At 55.7% G+C, this 3,693-nt stretch overlaps 1 protein-coding gene across 1 annotated transcript; it reads left to right on the plus strand.

Annotated features, from left to right (window-relative positions):
- Window positions 1–1,203: 1,203 nt before the first annotated feature.
- Window positions 1,204–3,345, plus strand: DQ04_03901050 (hypothetical protein; the record flags this gene model as incomplete). Its single annotated transcript, XM_009313189.1, has 1 exon — window positions 1,204–3,345. The coding sequence occupies one exon, from the start codon at window positions 1,204–1,206 to the stop codon at window positions 3,343–3,345; it is 2,142 nt and encodes a 713-aa protein (XP_009311464.1).
- Between the last annotated feature and the right edge of the window lie 348 nt (window positions 3,346–3,693).

Genomic DNA, 3,693 nt, shown 5'->3' on the forward strand with positions numbered 1-3,693 from the left:
TATATATACACACACATGCAAGCAGGCAGGCGTACACACAAACACACATGCACGCATCATTGCGTCCTCATACTGACGTCTGTGGGAGGGGTGGGGGAATATGGCACTCGTGCAGACGTGTGTATCGGTGTATATTTGTTGACACGCATAATTCGGGGTGGGTGGATACCGGTGGAAAACGAATACAGAAGGATAGCTGCGACACTGCCAGCTGTCAACAGGTCGGCTTTGGTCGTCGCTCTCTTTCTCTGCCTCCCCTCTCCCCCACCCCGGGTTTTTCAAGGGTACTGTGACTCTCCACCAGCAACGGCTGAGNCCCTCTCCCCCACCCCGGGTTTTTCAAGGGTACTGTGACTCTCCACCAGCAACGGCTGAGTAGCTTAGAATAAAGGACGGAGTGCAAGAGAGATAGAGAGAGAGCGTCTGCGAGAAGGAGCGAGGAATGCATTGTATTGTGCGTGTGTGTTTGCGTGTATGTATGCAGTTGTTTCTGTGTCTCATCGTAATTGTAATGAAGAGAGAAACACACGCACAGAGAGAGAGAGAGAGAAGGGAGGGGAGGGATGAAGCAATGGCGGTATGTGCGTGCCCGTGCAAGGGCGGCGTGACCTCCACCTTCTACTCTGAGAGAACGAGATGGAGCGGATGGAGAGAAGGACATGCTGTGTGGCCAGCCTGCTGTGCTGTGATGCTTCTGTTGCGCAAATCGTCTTTTCTCCTCTTCTTCTTATGCCTCTCCTGACATTTCTGTTCTTGTTGTTGTGCCCGGCAGTGTATCTAGCAGAGGTATAAGCATTGCCCTCATCACCTTCACGACAGCGTCACTGCCACATCGTGGAACGACAGAATCACAAGAGCTCAACCAATTGAAGACGGAGCAGAAAGCAACAAGAATAGAGAACAAAGAAAAAAGGAACGGCGGTCATAATAAGAAAGAGTCTCTCTCTGTGTGTGTGTGCACGTGTATATTTGTATATAAATATATATTCGGCAGCAGCAGCAGCAGCAGCAGGTGCACCTTGTGTCATACGCGTGACAGCATCGGAAGCAGTACGAGTATCTAGAGCAAGTCAGAAAAAAAAAAAAAAGAACAAGAAAGGCCCTGTTCGAGAAAGGGGTACGCTGTATTTTAACAGTGACATCATCAGATAGCAAAGGGATACGGAAGCACACGGGCGTCAAATGGGGAAAGAAAGAAGGAATATGGCCAGGTGTCTTTCACCTCGATTTCTCCTGTTGTTCGTCGCCATTTTGGCCGCTGCAGCTGCGGTGGGGGGCAGCGCCGCTTTAATGGATCTGAACCGCCTGGTCACAACGGTTGCCGGCTCCAACACCTTCACCGGGACGGTGGATGGGTTGCCCGGCGTGTCAAGGCTGCGGCGTCCTTTTGCCCTCTGCAGAGGCGAAACCGCGGACGAGATTCTCGTGGGCGACGGCGAGCTGTTCCGCACCTACTCTCGCAGAACCATGCGGTTGGGGACACTCTTTGGTGGCGGCGGCTCCGCGGCGACAGATGGACCGTTTGAGCAGGCGAAGCTCTTCGGTCCGCAGGGTTGTGTGCGTATGGACTTTGGCGACTTTTCGGTGGTGTACTTCGTCGAAGGACAGAGAACGCTGCGGTACTTCACCAACAGAACCGTGAGGTCTTTGGAGCTGCAAGGAGGCGGCTCCTTTACTGATGTGACGATCTACAACAACATGCTGTACCTGACGGATTCGAACAACGGCGGTGTGTGGAGTTGCAGCATTGAATCTGATGGAGTGCCGTCTGGGTGCTTCAAACGGGTCGGCTTCTCGTGCGGCGTCAACCAATACCATGCCATTACCGTGACTGAACAGGGCGTCTTCGTTGTCGGTAAAGGATCGTCGACGGTGTTCGCGGGTATCTGCTGGTTCAATATGAACGGCGCTATTCAGGGGACGCTGCCGGGACGCTACGTTGATGTCTTCAGCCTCAGCGGCGGAAGGCTCTATGCGGCGATGCCCAGAGAGCTGTACCACGTGAGCACGGCAGGCACAAATCTGACAGCCGAGCGCTTTGTGGGTAACTCAACGCAGCAGTGCCCACCCGCCGCGGACGGCTTCAGCCCCAACATCTGCGAAGCGGAGCGCCTCATGGTGATTGCGGAGAATGAAATGTACATCACCGTCGCCCAGGGCGCGGCGGTGCGCTCCGTGACTCTGCCGGCAGCTGTCGTCGCGGATCAGCTCCCGCGGCAGCCACTGCCTGTTGGGTTCCCAGACGAGGACAACATCATCCCCGACACCCTGTCCCTCATGAACGCCGCGCTGAACCAAGCCCTGGGCACGTCGGACACCGTCGTGGATGTTAACAGCCTGCAGGTTGACGACGATTCGTGGGCCACGGACTTCGAGGTGCTGGTGCAGCAGCTGAGCTTTGACAATGAAACCACGCCCGGGTTGGTTCGGAGCACGGACCATCAGGCAGCCCAGATGCTCGTGCGGCAGTACTACGACAGGACAGACGAGGTGGTGTACATGGACACAAATGTTGTGCCGTACTGCAGCAGCAGAAAGATGTTGGATTTGGAGCGTGGCATCGTGGCGTTGGTGCGAGACTTGCTGAAGTTCCCGCTCATCTACTCGGACGAGCCCCAGGCGGTCACCATCAACGGTGTGCCGAACATCACGACGATGAAGCTTCTCATGTCAGAGAGGTTTGCCAACGACACGACAAGCGCCAAGCTGGAAGAGGCGAACCTCACAGGGGCCTCATTGAGGCTCATTCGCGGCATGTATGACGACAACCACACCGCGAGGCTTGTATTTCCCGACCCGCCGTACGACTTCTCGCAGATCACCCCCGAACAGATGCAGAATGTGCGGTGGTTTATCCTCAGTCGGGTGCAGGCGCGGCTTGAGGAGTGTGCGCAGCTCATCCCTGGCGGCGACAGCGACGGCTGCAATGCTACCATCACAAACCGCACGGAGAAGCAGATCCTGCAGCCACCCTTTAACACGCAGAGCGAGTATGAGGTGTTCGTGCCGGATTTCTACAATTTCAACGCGACGCGATGCGTCGAGGACATGGACTGGGATGATCTCTTCTACCTACTCGGAAACTACAGCGAGATCAATAACCCGCCACCCGAGCCGCGCTGCAACCGTGGCTGCATCATCGGCGTTGCCATTGCGGCGGCGATTGTACTGACGGCGATTATTGCCGTTATTGTGGTGCTCACGTCGAAGCGCAAGCGGCTTGCCGCTGTTGTGGCGCCCGCCCACCCGAAGTTCAAGGGCACGCTCGACGAGGAGGACGAGGAGCTGGGGTCGAGCAACCCGCTGGATAGCTATGGCAACGGTTCGGGACGCGATAGGATGTAAGAGACTNTATATATATGTGGTGCCGTCTGTGCAAGTGACGGGATGCAGTAAAGAAAAGAAAGAGGACGCGGCGTACGTTTGTTTGTGTGTGTGTGCGGCAGCAGCACTAGCAGTAGCAACCACCACAGCGACAAGGACGGCGCAACGAAGATTAGAAGACGGAAAGAGAGACAGACAAGCACACAAACAAGAAGAACAAAAGAAAAGGCAAAACGAAGCAGCAGCAGCAGCGGCACGCAAGCAAGGAGCAACAAAGACGGAGGGAAGCAAGAGGAAGAAGAAAGGGAACGAGCGGAGCGAAGCGACGAGGGAGGGGCGGCGAAAACGGAAAGAAAACCCTTCGGAGGA

This window comes from Trypanosoma grayi, assembly GCF_000691245.1.
Source record: "Trypanosoma grayi strain ANR4 Tgr_390_V1, whole genome shotgun sequence".
In the NCBI taxonomy this organism is placed as follows: Eukaryota; Euglenozoa; class Kinetoplastea; order Trypanosomatida; family Trypanosomatidae; genus Trypanosoma; species Trypanosoma grayi.